This window comes from Manis pentadactyla, chromosome 10 (assembly GCF_030020395.1).
Source record: "Manis pentadactyla isolate mManPen7 chromosome 10, mManPen7.hap1, whole genome shotgun sequence".
In the NCBI taxonomy this organism is placed as follows: Eukaryota; Metazoa; Chordata; class Mammalia; order Pholidota; family Manidae; genus Manis; species Manis pentadactyla.
This window is the reverse complement of record NC_080028.1, coordinates 33075700-33095448: the sequence shown is the minus strand read 5'-3', so window position 1 is coordinate 33095448 and position 19749 is coordinate 33075700. Positions and strand designations below refer to the sequence as shown.

At 42.3% G+C, this 19749-nt stretch overlaps 1 protein-coding gene across 4 annotated transcripts in view; it reads right to left on the bottom strand.

Annotated features, from left to right (window-relative positions):
* The window catches only part of DIP2B (disco interacting protein 2 homolog B), a 251391-nt gene extending 231940 nt beyond the window's left edge, over window positions 1-19451 (bottom strand). For all 4 annotated transcript variants that reach the window (XM_036890477.2, XM_036890488.2, XM_036890498.2 and 1 more), the window contains exon 1: window positions 19216-19451. In XM_036890477.2, the coding sequence (XP_036746372.1) occupies window positions 19216-19315 (100 nt within the window). In that variant the 5' untranslated portion in view covers window positions 19316-19451. The remainder of the gene's footprint in view (window positions 1-19215) is intronic.
* Between the last annotated feature and the right edge of the window lie 298 nt (window positions 19452-19749).

Below are 19749 nucleotides of genomic sequence, written 5' to 3'. Positions count from 1 at the left end.
CCTCCTTCCCTTCTGTTTCAGGAGAAAGGAGTCACTCCTGGTATCCTGGGTAATCACTCCAACAGCAGTTGAGCTTGGGATTTCAAACTTCCCTGCCTCACAGAGACTGTGTGCCATTACATGCTTTCTGCTCCGCACCTTTAACACCTCCTTCTCCAAGACTTCTTACTCTTCCACCCGATGTGCAAGTCTCTCTTTCTTAACATAACTCATTAATTCAGCCACCAAATATTTTTTGAGCCCCTATTATGTGCCAGGAGCTCTTTTCTACCCTGGAGATAAAGTGAACAGAAGGAAGTTCCTGCCCTCATGCAACTTACTTTCTAGTGGGGAGAGAGAGAAAGAAGCAATAAACGTATAAGCATCCTAGCTACTGTTCCTCTGTCTCCTTCACTCCACACACCAAGCTTGAAAGTAGTGGACACTGCCCCACCTCTGTCTCCACGTCCTCCTCCACCTTGGACTCCTTACCTCACTCCCCACAGGTTTGTAATCCCCCACCTCCAACACAACTCAAACAGTTCAGGCAAAAGTCACTACTCATGACCACCTCTACTCGTAAAGCCCAAGAACATTCTCAGCCCACTCTTAAACTTTCTGCAGCAATGGGGATTTCTTAAAAATTCCCTGTTGTTTTGCTCTTCTCCCTCTTTGGCCATGCAGGCCTCTCTGACCACTTTTTCGCAGGTTCCATTTCTTCAGCTTCCCCGGTAAGTGGCGATGCTTCCGGAGCTCTGTGGTTATCCTCTTCTCACTCAATGTGCCCCCCTCAGACCACAGTGTGTCCGAGAGGAGCACACTGTCATGCCGTGGCTCCACTGTCAGTGATGCTCCCTCAGCAACACTGACCTAAAGACCTCCAAACACACACAGCCAACTGCCTGCTCTGGATCTCCACCTACATGGCCCAAAGACCTCTCAAATTCAATAATACTGAATTTATCTCCTCCTACAGCTAAAGCTGCTCTTCCTCTATACCCTGTTTTAGGAAATGGTGCCATCTTCCTCTCAAGATGCCAAGCCAGAAATCTGGGAGTCAACCTAGGTTCTTCTGTCACATCATAGGCCCTTCTGCTCCATAGCAGTCTCATCAATTCAGCCTCCTTAAAGACCTCTCCCTGCACTCCCTCTTCCCTAATCCTAGCAGAGACCACTGGCTCCTTTCAGTGGGCTCCCTACCAGTCTCCCTGTCCTGTCATGCCATCTTGCCCTCTTGCCACCCCTGCCCTTAGCCCTGCCCACACATCCAGGCCTACTGGACCTACAGAGATTACACTTGATGCTCTAGTGGTGAGTAAATCATCATAATTCCTCTAGGGTGCTACAACGAATCACAAATTCATTAACCTAAAGTGTCCTCTTCCCTTGTCTTTCTGCTCACCAAACTCCTATTCAACTATTAACTCTGAGCCCAAATGATACTTTGCGGACTCCATCCCACAATACTACAGGTACCCGAATGTTCTTCACCTAACACACTTAGTATTTGTACCTACATTCTTTGAGGCATTTATTAGGCAATAAAGATACTGTTTGCAATATCTTATCTCGGCAAATAACTACAAAAATCTTACCCTGTCCCTCCTAACCACAATCAAACTTACTGAGAAAGTTCTTTTGTTTTTGAAATTTTTCTGTTTTCTCCCATTCATTCCTTAACCCATTATAATCTGACTTCTGGTTCCTACACCATTGCATTAAAACCACTCTCACTAAATTCATTAATCACCTTGTAGCTAAATTCAATGAATCCACCTTCACCCTTACCATTCTTGTGTTTGCAGAAACATTTGATTATTCATTCCTCTTTTGTTTTTCTGACCCCCAAACTCTACTGATTTTCCTTCTCTAGCTCTCTTGCTAAATCTCCAGCCACTTCTTCCCACTCTTTGCAGGCTTTCATTTTCTCTGCACATTCTCACATCCCTTAGGGGCTTGTCTAAAATACTTCTCTCGGCTCACTCTAAGCCCTCTTTCCTGGGTGAACTCATCTGTTCTTGCCACATTAATCATCATCCTGTTTTAGGTAAAGCTGGAGCCAAATTCAGGTTCATATATCCAATTCAGTTACCCTACTCCCTAATCAAAATTTCTGCATGGACTGAAGCTTTGGGAATGTAAAGTGACACAGTAACAATGGCATAAAAGACTTACAGGGCTTACCACATGCCAGGCACTACTCTCATCACTATACTGCTGTGTACTGATTCTCTTCTCACGTCAATTCTGTAAGGCAGAGACTATTATTACCCACATTTCACAGGTAAGGAAACTAAGACAACTAAAACTCACAAGAATAAAAGCAGGAGAGAATCCCCACCTCTAATGAAAAACTCATTTTTCTACAATTGCCAAGGAAAAGTTAGAAGATAATCAAATCAAAGTCAGGATTCTGGGCAATTTATTTCTTCTAATAATGGTGATCTTCAGTTGATTAATATTTAATAATCATCTTAGTCAAGTTTTCAACAAAATAATTTTAATGTTCCTTTCAATCTTTAAACAGGACATTCTTAATTATTAAGATGTTTCACAAGTTCTACTTCTCAGCCACAGAGATAATTGGAATTCATGATAAAATAATAAATAAATGGAATATTTGAGATTTTATATTTATCCCATGTGCAAAATTACAACAAATTCAGTGTTTGAACAATATCTTGGACATAGATACTCAAATAGGCACTTGAAAGAAAACTGTAAGACCGAAGGTAAAGGTGTTGTGTATGCACAGTTGGGCACATTATGGGCAGCCCGTCAATGTCCTCATCAGGCTATTCGGCCACACTGTTTGCATAAACTAAAATAAATCGACCAAAGGTCTGACTTAGTTCAACAAAGCCAGTATTTACCATATGTCTAAATATTTCACTTGCCAGGTTTTCCAACATTTTGCAAAAGATGCAATATGGCCAAGGAAAGATGTTGGAAAACCAGTCACTGTAAATACTTAGTTTTGCCCAACTATGACCAACCAGTTAAACCAAAATGAAGATTGGTGGCAATATCTAGTCTACAAGAAAACCACCCAGTTAGCTAATGCCTCAGCTCAAATCCTGTAGGTAATATATTTGGTTACGGTAGAGGAAAAAAGGGAATCAGGCCATGGACAAAGTACAGTGGGACACAGGAGCCTGCAACATGCCCCCACATAGGGAGCAGAGGTGCTCAGCCATGTGGCTCTGGCTCACAGCACTGTGCCAGGCTTGGCGCCATGTGTTCTCTAAACATCTGCACAAGGGTATCAGTTGAGTTGAATGAGTCGAATCAGTAGGCTGATGAAATGGAAAGTTGTCACACAGCATCCAACTGTAAAAGTCTCATGGAAAATAGAGGGCACAGATAAACAGATGAGGGAAAGAAGGAAAACAATCTCTAGAAACTGACCAAATGTCAGGAAACACTGTGAGCCTGAGTCCCAGCCCTGACCAGCCTCAACAGGGGTCCCTTTGCCCTCCTATAGGCCCTGGGGACAGAGCATATACATTCTTTACTGTGCAAAGCTGCCATCATCCAAGGAATCCCACTGGAATCGGTTCCAAAGTCCATCTGTTCACTGACAAAGTGCCTACTGAGAGACTTCTACTCCAGGCCCTGGGCTTCCAGCAGGGAACAAGACAGCAGGGTCTGCTCTCACAGAACCAGCATTTCACTGGGGGAGAACCAGATGAAAACAACTCAATACATGAACAAGGTAATTTAAATGGCAGGAAGTATTAATCAGAAAGTTGTCAACAAAAAAAGAAAGTAAAACGAGACGAGGCGGAGAAAGGTGAAGAGTTGCTCCTTCAAACTCGGTGGTCAGGGAGGCACCGCTGAGAAGGTAACTTTCGAGCTGAGACAGAAAGGAGGCAAAGCTGTCAGCTGAGCACGGATCCTCAAGAAGCACATTCCAGGTGGAAGAAAAGCAAGGAGGAAGGCTGGAGGCGGGAACAAGCCCCGTGAATTCAAGGGAGAGGAAAACAGGCTCCTGCCTTCAGGGTTTTGTTCAATTGTCATCACACAATGAGGGCGTCCCTGGATCTTCTTTTTGTTTTACTATCCTATTTTAAATTGTACCCCCTACCCAGCCCCAGTATTCTCCACCCCTCTTCACAATTTTTCTGCATTGATATGTTTGCCATCTGACCAGCAATATATATTACTTATTAATTTGTCTATTCCCATAGAATGTAAGCTCCTTAAAGGCAGAAGTTTTTGTTATTTTAACCACCGCTTTATTGCCTGTACCTGTGTGGCATATAGTAGGCACTCAGTAAATAGCAGTTAAATAATAAAAGGAAAGGAAAAGAGAAAGGAGGGAGGAAGGGAAGGAGAGAAGAAGAATGAGGGAAAAAAGACAGGAAAGAGGGAGGAGAGGAAGGAAAGAGGTCAGCCAGTGTGTCTGAGGCCCAGGCGGTAAGAGGGACGGCACAGGACAGGCCTGGGTGAGGCTCGCAGACCACAGAGTAGAGTTTGAATTTTAAAGACGGAGAATCTACTGAAGGGTCTGAAGGCAGGGAAACAACATGACCTGATCTGTGGTTTTAGAAGTTCACCGTCTCTGCTTACTGAGCGGAAATCAGCTTAGAGAGAAGAAAGCAGGGACACGAGGTGAAGCGCTAGCGAAGGCAGAGATGCGGTAAGCCCAGCAAGGCAATGAGCAGCAGGATCAGTGGTGGAAAGCAGCAGACTTAGGATATTCCTTGAGGTGGCACCAGAACAACTTACTGATGAACTAGACACAGAGGGCTGGACTGGAGGAAAGACAGGAATCAAGGATGTGTTAGTTTCCAATGTGCTGCTTCTCAGCTCCAAATCCACCCTTCATTGCCTGCTCTGTGGAAATTAAGATAGATCCTTTAAATATCTTTCCTGTGCCTGATGCCTTGATATTAAGCTTGGTCAGTAGTGGGCACCAGGAAGACACCGCAAGAGGAAGGGGCTTTTCCTGCTCCTGTGCATTCCTCGACAGGATTATTAGGATATCAAGAATTCAGTATTTCTGATGTCCTGTGGAGCCCTAGCCAACTTATTTTAAGGCAACTGGGAAGACAACTGGTCTAAGATCATGAAACTTCCATGCTTTCATAACTATTTTTTCCTACATATACAACAATTTAGGTACTTTATTCTGCTTGCTCATCCTTATTTGAATGCTAACACCATACTGCTTTGAGTATATAATTTTGGACTTTTGTAATATGTGGTAAAGCAAGGATACCTCACTATTCTGTTTCCAATTTTTCTTGTCTATTCCAAAAAATTTATTCTTCCATATGAACACTGAGATCATTTTATCTAATTCCCCACCCACAAAAGAATTCTCCATTGAGTTGTAATTGATTTCCACTAAATTTATAAATATTTTGTCTTTCCGTCCAGGAATATGGTATGTATTTCCATTTCTTCAGATCTTGCTTTCACAACCTGAATTTTTATTCTATTACTTGTTTAACCTCCTAAAAGTCTCATTATTTGCATTTTAGATTTCCTGGAGCTATCCTCAAAGCCCCTTAACTTTAAGTTCATGAGTTCCTACTACAATTTTTGGAATTTTTGTTCTAAGCATTGAAATTGTGATTTTACTTAAACTGAGTTTTAAAAAGAGGGCAACAGAGATGTGCTTAGGCTGCCATCTTCCCAGAATCATTTCAAATGGGACTGTTTATATGCTATCTTACCACCCAAGCAGAAAAAAAAAATTGCTTCTAAGTTAGTATTTTTTAAACCTAAACAGCTATTTGTTGAGATGTTACTAGATTGAAAGCTCCTTGAGAGTGGAGAAGCTGCCCTCTACACATCTCTCACCCTCTCAAAAGATCTTGTAAATAAATGTGCTCAATACATCTTTATTGATATATTAATATAGTGAACACCTTAAAATTCCAAAAGGTAGACCTTGTTATTACACTCACAAAGATAAAATCTAACTGAGGAGACAAAAAGAACATAAATCAAACAAATAAACAGTGGTTAGTTAAGTGTTAAACTGTGTTACTGAATACAATAGTCTAAAAATAGAAGAGATTAATACAAACAAAAGCAGTCAGCTGGTTTCATGATGAAGGGGTATCTGCCAGGCCATAAAATACGGGTACATTTTAATAGCAAATAAGTCACTGTGAAAGCACAGAAATGGAAAAGAGCCTGTCAGGAAAAAGAGTGAAGAAACCAGTCTACTGTAATAGTAGTGTCAGTCAGATACCATTAAGGAAATAAGAATAGATAGGGAGGTTGATGATGGTCTAGAGTCATTAACTGGCTCAATAAGTATTAAAAAGCCCTATGCTGAATGAAAGATGCTGCATGCTGTCCTCAAGCAGCTTACAAATGGGGAATGAGAATATTTCCACAAATGATAATTTTATAACTTTAAGATAAAGGTGAAAAATAGCTATCACACAGGGTAACATTAGAGATCAGAGTTCAGAGAACCAACAAATGAGGAAGTTGAGTTTTTTAACAGGAAGTACATTTTCTAGTACTTCCCTTGGTCTCCTTGAATTAAAACAAAGAACTGTAACAGGAAAACTCATACCAATGCTTTTTCTGCATGTCCGCTCTAAAAATGAAAGTTTCTCCAAACTAGAGAGGAAGTTCAATAAAGTAGGAATGACAATTCTTTAGAGTTTTAAGACAAATAAAAAGAATTCTGTAAGTATATATGGTGGCAGATGTCAACTAGACATTGTGGTGATCACTCAATAAGACATTATACCTTGAACAACATGGGGGTTAAGGGCATCAACCCCAGCACAGTCAAAAATCCAAGTATAACTTCTGACTCCCCAAAAACTTAACTATTAACAGCCTGCTGTTGATTGGAAGCCTTACCCATAACATAAACAGTCAATTAACACATTATTTTGTATGTTATATGTATTATATACTATATTCTTACAATACAGTTAGGGAAAATAAAATATTTTTTCAAACTGCTGATGTCCAAAAAATATTCCATTATATTTACTGAAAAAAATCTGCACATAAGTGGGCCTGCACAGTTTGAATCCATGTTCTCAAGGGTCAACAGCATATACAAATATCAAATCATTATGCTGTATACCTGAAATTAATGTAATATTGTATGTCAACTATACCTCAATTACAAAAAATTCTTTAAGACAGCCTGTTTGCCTCAGTCATAGATTTACTAAACAATAAATTATCAATCAGAGCTTCTACCTACCTGACCAATCCTAATGGGTTCATTTTTTAAAATTTTTTTAAAGATGCCTTTATTTATTTATTATTTATTTATTTTTAAATTTTTTATTAAACTATGATTGATATACACTCTTATGAAGGTTTCACATGAAAAAACAATGTGGTTACTACATTTACCCATATTATCAAGTCCCCACCCATACCCCAATGCAATCACTGTCCATCAGTGCAGCAAGATGCCAGAGATCCTCTATGTCCCTTCTCTGTGATACACTGTTCTCCCTAACGGGTTCATTTTTAAAAAGGAGATTCAGTGACAAGACTAGTCAACACCATAATGAATAAATGCCTGACCTGAGTTAAAATCCGCAAGTTGCAGTCTATGAATAACTTGAGACAACATAATCTAAGATCTTTAAAAAGAAAGAAAAAAAACCCACAGATGCTTTAATTTATCCCTAAGAGCAACAGACCTCTGAAAACAAAGTTACTAGCAGACATACAAAAGAGAAATAACTCCAGGAAAAATCAATTAACATATAAGTCATTTACAAAAATAGCCACATTAATTTATACATTAATTTTAAAATTAAACATTAAATATCCTAAGAGTGGGAGGGAGGAAGACTAAAACTTTTCCTTAACCAAAATGTAACTACAATCTTACCTATAGTCTAGAAGCTCAAGTTCAGTGCAAACCAAGGACCTTTCAAAGACACTAGACCTGTGGATTTCCGTTTAGGGCTGACCTATGTAGCATCCAAAATACTTTCCTGAGCTTCCCCTTTTCAGCTTCCCAAAATCTCCTTCCCAATTCAAGAAAAATTAATTCCACACCAAAACATAAGTACATAAAATCATTTTCACTTTATAGTCTTAGAGGGTTTTACCCAATATATTTTGTTCTTTTAAAAAATAAAAAAGTCCAAAAATCCATCAACATCATCCATTACATCAACAAAAAGGACAAAAACCACATGATCATCTCCATAGATGCTGAAAAAGCATTTGACAAAATCCAACATCCATTCATGATAAAAACTCTCAACAAAATGGGTATAGAGGGCAACTACCTCAACATAATAAAGGCCACATATGACAAACCCACAGCCAACATTATACTTAACAGCGAGAAGCTGAAAGCTTTTCCTCTAAGATGCAGAGCAAGACAAGGATGCCCACTCTCCCCACTTCTATTCAACATAGTACTAGAGGTCCTAGCCACCGCAATCAGACAACACAAAGAAATAAAAGGCATCCAGATTGGTAAGGAAGAAGTTAAACTGTCCCTGTTTGCAGATGACAAGATATTGTACAAAAAACCCTAAAGAATCCACTCCAAAACTACTAGATCTAATATCTGAATTCAGTAACGTTGCAGGATACAAAATTAATACACAGAAACCTGTGGCATTCCTATACACCAATGATGAACTAGCAAAAAGAGAAATCAGGAAAACAATTCCATTCATAATTACATCCAAAAGAATAAAATACCTAAGAATAGACCTAACCAAGGAGGTGAAAGACTTATACTCCAAAAACTACAAGACACTCATGAGAGAAATTAAAGAAGATACCAATAAATGGAAGGACATCCCATGCTCATGGATAGGAAGAATTAGTACTGTCAAAACGGCCATCTTACCTAAAGCAATCTATGGATTCAGTGCAATCCCTATCAAAATACCAACAGTATTCTTCAATGAACTAGAGCAAATAGTTCTAAAATTCATATGGAACCACAAAAGACCCCAAAAGGCCATAGCAATCCTGAGAAGGAAGAATAAAGCGGGGGGAATTATACTCCCTGACTTCAAGCTCTACTACAAAGCCACAGTAATCAAGACAATTTGGTACTGGCACAAGAACAGAGCCACAGACCAATGGAACAGACTAGTGAGCCCAGATATAAAACCAAACATATATGGTCAATTAATATACGATAAAGGAGCCATAGATAGACAATGGAGAAATGACAGCCTCTTCAACAGCTGGTGTTGGCAAAACTGGACAGCTACATGTAAGACAATGAAACTGGATTATTGTCTAACCCCATACACAAAAGTAAACTGAAAATGGATTAAAGACCTGAATGTAAGTATGAAACCATAAAACTCTTAGAAAAAAATATAGGCAAAAATCTCTTGGACATAAATATAAGCAACTTCTTCATGAACATACCTCCCCAGCAAGGGAAACAAAAGTAAAAATGAACAAGTGGGACTATATCAAACTGAAAAGCTTCTGTACAGCAAAGGACACCATCAGTAGAACAAAAAGATATCCTACAGTATGGGAGAATATATTCATAAATGACATATTCGATAAGGGGTTGACATCCACAATACAGAAAACGCTCACAGCACCTCAGCAAACAAAAAGCAAATAAGCCAATTAAAAAATGGGCACTGGATCTGGACAGACAGTTCTCCAAAGAAGAAATTCAGATGGCCAACAGACACATGAAAAGATGCTCCACATTCCTAATCATCAGAGAAATGCAAATTAAAACTACAATGAGATATCACCTCACACCAGTTAGGATGGCTGACATCCAAAAGACCAACAACAACAAATGTTGGCGAGGATGTGGAGAAAAGGGAACCCTCCTACACTGCTGGTGGAAATGTAAATTAGTTTAACCATTGTGGAAAGCAATATGGAGGGTCCTCAAAAAACTAAAAATAGAAATACCATTTGACCCAGGAACTCCACTCCTAGGAATTTACCCTAAGAATGCAGGAGCCCATTTTGAAAAAGACATATGCACCCCTTTGTTTATCGCAGCACTATTTACAATAGCCAAGAAAATGGAAGCAACCTAAATGTCCATCAGTAGATGAATGGACAAAGAAGAGGTGGTACATATACACAATGGAATATTATTCAGCCATAAGTAGGAAACAAATCCTACCATTTCAACAACATGGATGGAGCTAGAGGGTATTATGCTCAGTGAAATAAGGCAGGTGGAGAAAAACAAGTATCAAATAATTTCACTCATATGTGGAGTATAACAACAAAGAAAAAACTGAAGGAACAAAACAGCAGCAGACTCACAGAACCCAAGAATGGACTAACAGTTACCAAAGGGAAAGGGACTGGGGAGGATGGGTGGGAAGGGAGGGATAAGGGGGAAAAAGGGGTATTACGATTAGCACACATAATGTAGCATGGGGAGGATACAGGGAAGGCAGTATAACACAGAGAAGACAAGTAGTGATTCTACAGCATCTGACTATGCTGATGGACAGTAACTTTAATGGGGTATGTGGGGGGGATTTGATAATAGGGGGAGTCTAGTAACCATAATATTGCTCATGTAATTGTACATTAATAATAGGAAAGAAAGAAAAGAAGGAAGGAAGGGAAGGAAGGGAGGAAAGAAAAGAAGGAAGGAAAGAAGGGAAGGAAGGAGGGAAAGAGGGAAGGAGGGAGGGAGAGAGGGAGAGAGGGAGGAAAAAAGGAAGGAAGGAAGAAGTCACATTCTGCTAGAAGTTAGAGGTGTGAAGGAAACTCTCCAAATGTATTTTAGAGTGCTAACCCTCTGGTTCTGGCAAAGTAGGGTCAGGAATAACCAACCTCACTCCATTGTTATCCATTTCTCTGAGAACAGGAGAGAACATTCCCCATTCTTTTCCCTCCAGGGAATCCTAACTGCAAAACTCTACAGACAGAAGCTGTATCCTAAGAAAAGTGGGGTCCAAGAGTTAAGATGGAAAAGAATTTTGCTAAAATTACTTGAAACATGATTCAAGGAGATGCAGGCGGATGGCAGTGTGGAACCACCACAGGATTTGGAGCCAAGGAGACTCGTGTTCCAACCTCAGCATGCTGTACTCTGAGGCTTCACATTCTTTAACAAGTCTCTGCAAAATGGAAATCACACACCTATCTTTAGGAATTGCTCAGATTACAAGTACATTTTGAAGACTTGCCCAAGGTCATTTACACAGTAAGCAGCAGAAACAGAACTCAACCCCATTCTAAATGACTCTTAAATCCAGTATTCTTTCTCCTTTGTCTTTCATTTCAGTCACTGTTACTGGTAGAGGGAAAGGGAAAAACCAGGTTATGTACAACAGCAGGGTCAGGTCTGTGCACACTGCTCTCTACTCAGTCTCAGGTGTTTTTTCACTGAGTTCCCTCATCGTCAAGATAACAGGAGATATTTATTCAGCACATACTTACTGGCCAGGAAGGGTGTGTAAACTGCTAAACACAGGGCCTATTATTACCTAATAAACATTCAATAATTGATCTTAACAGTCTTAAAAGAACTTAGGAAAGGCTGGCTTCTTACAGGAAATTGGGTGGAACAGAAGTTAACCAGGCAGAAAAAGGGGAAGGACAGACCAAAGTAGCCATTTCTCAGAGAAAGCCATGTGTACAAAGGCATGGAAGTAAAAAATGCACAGAGCCTTCCAGGAAGGGTAGGGCTTCAGCACAGCTAGAGAGCAGAGTGAGAAGAACACGGAAGGCACGGAAGGTGAGGCAATAAAGTCAGGCAAGTCTTGAGACACAGAGGGTGTTTAGATTTTATCCTGTGAATGGGGGAAGCCCATGAAAAACTGTAAACAGGGGAATGGACATGATTAGACCTATGCTGTAGAATGACTGCACCACTCCAGAATAGAGAATGGACACAGACAAGTTAGGAGACTACTGCGACAGTCTCGGCAAGAGATGCTAAGAGCCTGAACAAAGACAGAAACAGTGTGAATGGAGGGCAGGAAGCAGAATCCACAGGACTTGGTGATCCATTAAGAATTAAAAATAACCCCCAAGTTTTTGACCTAGGTAAGTGGACATTCTGAAGTTGTGAGTATTTGTGGAGCAGGTTGAAACAAGGAGTACAGATTTGGACTAAGTTACAGTCATCTGGGGGGACACAACAGGATGTCTGGAGCACAGGAGAGTCAGGCTAGAGATACAGACCAAGGAGCCATCGCACACCATTACTGCAGAAGTCCTGGGCACGGATGAGATTACTCAGCAAGTATATGTGAAGTGAGATAGTGAGACGAAGACCAATGACAGATGTCAGGAACACCCACATGAGGAGTTAAAGAGCAAAATAGATGCCCAAGAGCACATAAAAGGAACAGTTAGGGAGTGAAGGAGATGAGGCCATAAAAGCTAGGGAGGGAGAGAGTTTTATAAAGATCATTGTCCACAGTATTCTATGCTGCAGAGAAAAATGCTGCATCCAGTGGGTACTTTCCAGTCTGAAACTGGAAGTCACTGGTGGCCCTGGAAACATTCATTTCAGAGGACTGATGAGACAGAAGCAATGGACTGAGGAGAGAGCAAAGGTAAGAGATAAGACAAAGGCAATGTAAGCTCCTAGAATCTATGAGAGGGAGAGAACGTGAGCACACGGGAGCAAGCAGATTCCAATACAAGACTGTAGGAAGCTGCTTTTTTTTTTAAAGATGAAACTTCATCATATTTTCAGGTTGAAGGGAAGGAGCCAAGAGTCAGTGTTAAGTGAGAGGCTGAAGAAAGGAGAACTGGACAAAGACAAACAGACTATGTGAATCAATGAAGTAAGATCCCAAGATTCCAGAAGAGGAGAAGGGATGGGACCGAGAATACAGTCAGAAGGATACACTGCAGAACAGGAGTGGGTAGTTGAGAAAAGAGGGAAGAAAGGAATAAGACTGTGAGTCTTGAGGAGGGAAGTAGAGAATCTGGCTTTCCTTACAAGCTAGTAAGAACAAAAAGTGGTAATATAGAGACTTGGTTCTTAACTTCACTTCACAGTCCTCTTTAAGAAACTGATGAAAGCTGTACACGCTACTCCCCAAAAGGCACAAAAAGCACTCGCACTCAAAATTGCACAAGCGACTGCAAAGAGCTCCCAGGTCCCACAGAGGCCTTGTAGCCAAGAATTCTGTAGCTGTGACACTACGGAATTCCAAAATTACAGCCTCTTGTCTTCTACGATCTTGTTCGTGGAAGAGCATCACGTGGGAAAGAAACTTACTCATTAATAACAGAAAGATATGAAAAACTCTCACCTGAACCTCTACGATTAATCAATCACCAAAAAAGACGGACTATCTGATGTGTCTAAAAGCACTAACTTGCATTCTAGGGATAAAGCATACAGACCGTCCCTCCCTTTAGCAAACTTTAGAATTTAAAGACAATGAGTAACAAAGCCTTGGATTAGCAAAGGCTCTACATAAAAGCAGTATTTTTAAAAGATGAAGGATCAAATCTAGAGCTGAAGGGAAAAAAATCGGACCCCTACGTTTAAAGATAGAGAACTGAACAAGGCTGGTGGTAAATGCAACTCAAAGGAAAAAGAGGATGCAAGAGAACTTTTGGAGGAGGAACTGAAAAGATTTGTTCACTAAGGAGAAAAGGAGGCCAAAGGAAAGAAAGACTCAAAAAAACGACTTCAAGGTTCTGAGCATCCACGTGCCTTTTCCAAGCTTATAGATGCTAGTCTCAGAATCCATGTTTGAATTTCAGAGCTGCTTGCTCAGAAATGAACACATGCCAGATGCCTGTATGAAACGACCCAGATAGTCTTTTCTGCTCTCAACTGCTTGCAGTGACGCAACATGTGTTGAAAAAAAGGTACAAGGTGCCGACGGGTGCAAATGGTGGCAGAGTGAAGTCTAGTCCTACTTTGAAAAAATACATACGAAATTGATTCCATTCATCGCTTCACATATAACAATGTTCTACTAACACATGGTATTAAAAAAACAGCCAAGCCACTAGGCAGCTATTCACTATCAGAAAACATAAAGATAACATGCACCCAGCACTCACTGCATGCCACACACTACACCCAGTTTCTCTTCTATCCTCTCACTTTCAATCCCCTTACAACTCTAATGAGGCTGTCAGTCCTGTTGCAAGGATTGAAGAAGCTAAAACCAGGGAGGTTACACAATCTGTTCAAGGTCACAGATCCAGTAAGTGACAGGCCAGAACATGAACCCAGGCCCACCAGATGCCAAAGCCTGTGCTTCTCAAATGCTTCCACAGCCCCCACCCCAAGCCGAAATCAAACCCCCGAGACAGAGACTTTACATTTTGGTTCAAATCAAACTGGAGGGAACAAAAATGTATTTGATACAAGAAAGAAATAGTTGGGGAGTTTTTTAAAGAAGTGGAAGGTATGAATGATCTCTCTAGGAGCTTATAGTGAGGTGAAATGAAAAACAATTTGAATAATTAGAAAATATACAACTGGCAAATATGCTAGGCTGTTAAGCTGTAAGGTCTGAAGCAATGGTAGGTTTAGAAGGTAGTACCTTCAGCTGAACTCTTAAGGAATTGGGAGAGATTCTGCAGACTAGCAGGAAGGAGCGTTTCAAAGAGCATTTCTGAATTAATCATGAGACAGGACAATGGAGAATGTAGTACTTATGGTACATATATAGTGTGAAGGCCCTTTTAGACCACCATCTGAACTTGCAACCCTGAGGAGCTAATCCTTCCAGGAGCCCTTATATGGACTAGAAAAGAAGGTAGCCATCAAGGACTAGGCTAAGAATAATGGGTTAATGATTTCTCTTACTCGAAAATCCAGATCGGTTCTAGGGGACTAGCAAACAACAAGAGTAATTGTTCAAAATGCACACCATTCTGGGGCCCAAACAAGCGCAGTCCTGTACAGTAAGGTGAATCACCCTTTCTACAAATTTGTCTGTCACGTCTTCTGTGGAAATGCCCTCAAAGCCAGTGCATAAATCATCGCAATTTTTGACAGTCACAACAAAGATCAGCTTATAATCACTCCAATTTTTCTATCACAACTAGTTTGTACTCCAAAAGAACATGAACCAGCTTTTCTTTATCTCACTCTAAGTAGACTATAAACTGAACCTCCACTCTCAAAGAATTAAAATTTGTGCAGTGAGAATTTTCAAAGCAATGTGCCACAGGCTCTGACAGCAACTCCTAAAGAGAAGTTCTCACTTAAGAGGAGTGCAGCCTATCAGAAATATACATATGCAAGTGAGATCACTTAGATAATACCTGCTTTGGGTCATTTGAAAGCCAACACACTTGCTTTCCTCAATACTCCTAGGATAAGGTATGAGAGCTGCTTGCACGGGCTCTCCCAATAAAGGTGTAGCCTATGCATTTATGACTGCTCCGCACTGTGAGGGAAGCAGCCCACTCTGCCATTCTAGGTAAATCAGGAGGGATCTAGCAATTTTCTAGCAGCTTCACTTTACCTGCCCTCTTCTGAGACTGTGAAATATGATCTCTATCTCTTTTCCTCTTCAATTCCGCCACCACTCCGGAATCCCTTCAGCTCCTAGGAATTAGCCCTCTCTTTGCCCTCCGCCTCAAGGTGGACTCTGTACCACACTTAAGGACTGCAGACACATGGGGGGGATGGGGGGAAACAGGAGAAAGGGAGGATGTTGACTGTTGGTTGTGTTTGTGCTCACAGAAGTGTTCCAACAAGAAAAGGGAGGATCCCTTCCTGTGCTATTTTGTCTTAACTGCCTTCCCAGTTGTCATCTTTGGACTGTTCTCAGACACTGAGAGACTTGAACTCCTTCCGACAAGCCACAGAAGTACAGGATTTATGTCCCTCTTCCTTCACACTTAGGACAGAACCAACCAGGCTCGATCAGAGGCCTCTCTCCAAGCCACACCATCCAAGCTTGTATTTATAGTACTCTGCTGTTTCTTTTCCACAACAAAGCAGGCAGCTTCCTCTTTTCTTAGAAGGCAGTCTCTGTAAAGAACTCTACCATGGTCTCATGTACAGTTTTACTGGTAGTTTTAAGCGATTTCTCGACCAGATTCAGAGCACCTTGAAAGAAAGCTGACAGTACCCTGTTCACCTCCCTATCCCCAGCACATAGCAGGCAGGCATAAAATAAATGTCTGCTGGATCAAGTAAGTGAGTAACAGATTTGAAAGTGATTTCAGAAAGAGAATCAAGAGGACTATTTGGAATTGTAGCACCCAACTGTTTTGTAGCACTTTCGTAGAGTAAAAATTAGAGTTACTAACTTGTGCAATAGCAGCAAAGATGTTCAAATCATTCGATGGTAACAGATACCATAATTACATGGCAACAGGGTAATGGCACTTACTAGAAGAGGAACTTTAGGCAAACACTTAACCTTTCTGAGTTTAAGTTCCCTCTTCTGTTAAAAAACAAACAAAAAAGGTGGGAGAGGTGGTAGTGGTATCTATATTCTACCTAATCACAAAGTTGTAGTGAAGCTCAAATGACATAATGTGTATGTAAGAAGATCATTATGTATTATCAGATTTAAACAAATAATTCTCATCAATAGTGTTACTTTACATGCATACCCTTAACTAAAACATGAATCGGGTTCAGACAACAGATCTTATTGTCAAACATAATAAACACAAATAATATATGTAGATCATGGAAAAAAATTTCAATCATTAGAATACTCGTGGAGACCTCCTACCTATTCAATTGGTCTAGAGAAAAGCTCATGTGTGTGTGTAAGTTCAACTTTAAATGATTCTCCAGATAGTTCTGTTATTATGTGTAAGTCAATTTTAAATGATTCTCCAGACAGTTTCAGGCTATTCTTTTTGGTGCAGAGGCAGAAAGCTTTCCCCACCAAGTCCACGGTGAACTGGCTGGAGCACCAGGCTGTGCAGCATGCTCTGCAGCTGACAGCCCAAGGAGGCGTGGACCTGCTTTTCTGCACAGAGCAACCTCATCTATGACCAAAGCCCACAGCTGAAAACCCAGGCAAGCATGAAGGCAAGTCTTTAACAGTACACAGCTCAGACCATCGCTATCATCAGGACCAACTATGGCCTGCACCTAAGAAAATGAATAACATCAAGGAATGAGCACACCAAAGGCAGCAACACATATGAAACACATAGTTAAAAGCACCTTTTCTTAAAGGAAAAAAAGAACTTTTGTCAGAGCTGTTAACTGTAGAGAAAATGTAAAACAAAAGATTCCTGCAGAACATGCCACAGACATCACAGGTAACACCATGTTACAGACTTGGGGGTTGCTGGGTTGTTTTACCCACACCTGAATGCCTAAAAATGCCCACCTACTCCTCCAGTCACCATCCTCTGTACTTTAAGAGAAAAAGACAGATGGCCAAGATGCTGACACCACAGGCTCAAGGTTTTGCAACTTATTTCTTCACTTATCACTGCTCAAACACATGACATACAGCACAACGCAGTATAAATTTATAGGAAACGAATTCCAACTAGGTCATATGCTAACCAGAACAATCCTGCACTGGGATAGCAAATCATGTACTTGTCCTTAAAATGTTTGAACCTTGGCAGCCACAGCTTGGAGGAGTTTCTCACACCTTTCTTTAGGAGAGAAAGGTGAGTTAATCAGTGTGACTCCTAGAAACAGTTCCTGGGAATCATCTCTAGAAACACCCAGAGAAGTGAACAATAATCAGCTGGAAGCAGATACACTAAGAATAAGGAATTTCCACGACTTCCCTCTCCATGTACAAGCAACCAACTCCTATTTTTAATCTCCCTTCTGAGGTGAACATCCAGCCTATCTAAACCTCCCTCTTTCTGGCTAATCAAATATTGCTGATCTGTTCCCATCAAGTAACTGTTTTAAAAGGCAGGTTTGAATGGAAGTCATTACAGATTTAACAGCAATTCTTTAGGAGAAGAATGAGATATCCTGAGAGGCAAAACCCGTGATAATCCCTGAAACACTTCACAGAAACAAACGTCCACCGCCATCGATTCAGGGGACTGGCCAAGAATAACTTCCCAACTGATTAATTGAAAAATAATATGTTGGTAATTAAGTGCAAGTGACAACAGCACCTCCCTATACATTAGGAAAACCTAACAGGGTTATTAAAAGTAATTATTTCCTTCTATGCCCAACTGGATTTGTAACACTCAAATCTACTCTAGTTTTTCATTGTAAAGGACTGCAGGCTGGGGGAGTTTCTGCCTTGGTAAGTCAACAAAAAGTCAGTTCTCCTGGGAACTTGTCACATTCTTCTTTTTCCAATCAACAATTCTCAATCCACTTGAAAAATGCCAGTGAAGTTCCTTTAGCAAGGAACTCAAAAAGAATATGCAACTCTGGGGACACCACCACAGTACTGACATCAAGCTTGGAGAAAATGCTGCTTTTGTTTGAGGCAGCTTCGGATGAAAACAGGAACTTTATGGAGAACTGATCACAACTGCACAAGAAGCCTGATCACATGCCCACTACAGGGCAATGTTTCTCATTGTTGTCCAACGGACTCCTCTAATAACAGTGGCTTGATATATTTATCCTTTTAGTTCTCAAAATAAATCCAACCCTCCTTGTACCAATCCATTGTCAAAAAAAGGGGGGGAGGGGGTGCTGCCAGGATTTACCGGTGGCCACCTCTCCCCTCTTCAAAGACTCCAAAAGGCGATCATATGCGGAAAGGAAAATTCAGCCCGAATACAGGCACCAGGGAGAAAAAAACCTTATCACAAAGATGGTCTAAAAGCAGCACCGTGTGTGTCTCTCCGGGCAAATGCCCACTGCTTCTAATCTCCCCAGGACCCTCAACAGCCCACCCCGCTTCTCTCTCACTCCTGTCACTGGGGAAGCATCTCGCATTGTTCAAGAGAAGGAAGAAGAATGTTGAGGATTTCCCATGTGTCTTTCCCTTTTTCTGAAGCGGGGGAAGGGGCGAGGGGCGCAGGAACAGGCGTGGGCCCGCCGCTAGAGAGGGTAGAGGGGTGCAGCAGAAAGCTGTCAGCCGCCCGGCTCGCAGCCTCACCCCGCCCCCGCCGTGCCCGGGCACGGGCAGCAGGACGCAGCTTTGTCTCGCTCGGGGAGCGCAGGGCGGCCGGGCCCGGGAGGACCTCTCCCCCGAGCCCCTGCTCCCGCCCTCCCCGAGGACACGGTGGGCGACCCGGGAAACCCACTCCTCGGGGCGGGAGGGGGCGGAAGACGGCCCTCCGGGGCCCGGGCCAGGTTTCCGGAGCCCCCCGCCCCTCTCGCCCGCACGGCCCCCAGGGCGCGCGGCCAGGACCTGGTCCCCGCGAGCTGCGGCGGCGCCCGGCGCCCGCTCCCCGCCCGGCGCCTACCCTCCGAGAGCTCCAGCTCCAGCTCTGCCAGCTGCGCCCGCACCTCGGGCGGCAACGCCGCCGCAGCGGCCGGCGTGGGCTCCAGGCCTCGCTCCGCCATCCGGGCTCCGCCAGCCACACTCCGGAAGACAAGAGAGGGGGCCGAAGGAGGGACGGACTGACGCGGGCCCACACCCCGGCTACAGAATCCGGCTCCGGCCGCCGAGAGCCGCCAACACCTCCGCCGCCGCCGCCGCCGCCGCCATGAGCAAGGGTCACGTGAGCGCGGTGGCCCCGCCCCCGGGCCGAGGGCGCCCCGGCTCCGCAGCCCAACCCGCTGAGGACTCGCGGTCCTACGGCGCCCTCTACTGAGCGCTTCCTGGAACGACGAGCCCAAACCCGCCACCCGTATTCTACGACGCGGTACGGGCTCCTCGGGAGGATGTCAGTTGTGGACAAGTAGCGTTTATTTTTTAAGAACTCACAAACAAGGAGTTTTTGACGGCCGGACTTTACTTTTCTCCAGTTCCCTTCACCTAGGAGTATGTGCCTTTC